This window comes from Fonticula alba (assembly GCF_000388065.1).
Source record: "Fonticula alba strain ATCC 38817 unplaced genomic scaffold supercont2.1, whole genome shotgun sequence".
Lineage (NCBI taxonomy): Eukaryota > Rotosphaerida > Fonticulaceae > Fonticula > Fonticula alba.
This window is the reverse complement of record NW_009242971.1, coordinates 4,305,249-4,306,394: the sequence shown is the minus strand read 5'-3', so window position 1 is coordinate 4,306,394 and position 1,146 is coordinate 4,305,249. Positions and strand designations below refer to the sequence as shown.

At 66.3% G+C, this 1,146-nt stretch overlaps 1 protein-coding gene across 1 annotated transcript in view; it reads right to left on the bottom strand.

The window, feature by feature from the left end:
- The window catches only part of H696_00922 (hypothetical protein), a gene marked incomplete at both ends in the record, with an annotated part of 1,864 nt that extends 1,278 nt beyond the window's left edge, over positions 1-586 (bottom strand). The window contains one exon of the mRNA XM_009494809.1: positions 37-586. Coding sequence (XP_009493084.1) covers positions 37-586 — 550 coding nt within the window. The remainder of the gene's footprint in view (positions 1-36) is intronic.
- Between the last annotated feature and the right edge of the window lie 560 nt (positions 587-1,146).

Below are 1,146 nucleotides of genomic sequence, written 5' to 3'. Positions count from 1 at the left end.
GCCGAAGCCCGGATGCCTGCCATATACACGGCGTACTTTTCATGGGTCGCATTTGGCCAAGGGCGCCGGCTGTGCCGCTACGCACAGCCGCCGCGGCTTCCGCATCGGCCCGGTCGATTTCCTCATCACCACTCCGGACCCAGGGAGACAGGCCGGCGGCCTGGCGCTCGGGCATGTTTTCGAGGCCCGAGTGCTGGATGGCCGCCTCCGCCGGGCCCAAATGCTGCATGAAGCCGCCGGCGCCAGGCACCCCGGCCAGGGACTGGCCAGTGGCACTGAATCCCCCCGGGCCCGGGGCATGGCGCGGGCCTGCATCCGGCATGGGCATGTACTCGAATGCCCGGTCTCCGGCGTAGGCTACAGCTCCGCCACCCTGGGGGTGCATCGGAGGCGGGAAGTAGCCCGCAGCATGGCTCATCGTCGCCGGACCGGCTCCATGCATTGGGCCCTCGGACAGTTGGTGTTGCTGAAAGTATGGCCGAAAGCCCTCGACCCCGGCCGGGCCGCGGTCCGCATATGGGACCTGCTCGACGGATGACGTGTGGCCGCCCATTTGGGGCAGGGGGTTGGCCAGAGGTTCGGCCATCTTTCCGCCGTGACCGAGCTGCTGCTGCTGCTGCTGCGACGGCTGCTAATGCTGCTGCGGCTGCTGCTGCTGCTGCTGCGGATGGACTTCCGGCTTCATTGGACCGAACCCGCCACCGAGATAGCTCCCAGCTGTTGGGAGCTGGTGGTTGTGCGACATGGCGAGGAGGAAGGCGAGGGGGAGCACGACCGGGAGAATTCCAGTCCAGGGGAGGTGGTCCTCGGGGGAGAAGGATGTCAATGTACCACGAAAAAGGGGGAAAGGGAGGGGGTTGTGGATGGCACTTCATGCGAATGGCACTTCCTTTCTCATGAATGCCGCCTTTGGGACTGATGCCCCCTGGTGACCACTGCCGCTGGCAACATTACCTGCCCGAATCCGGGCCCAGACTAGCTGCCTGGCCGGCAGGCAAAAGCCAACCACGCCCGATCTCAGTGCGTCGGCCCGCAGCAACGCACGCAATCTGGCACCTGAGCCCCGGTGCTGTGCCTCGGGAAGCAGCGTGGCATGTCCACATTGACCCCACCTCGCGCCATGCTACCATCCGGCCTCCCCACGCG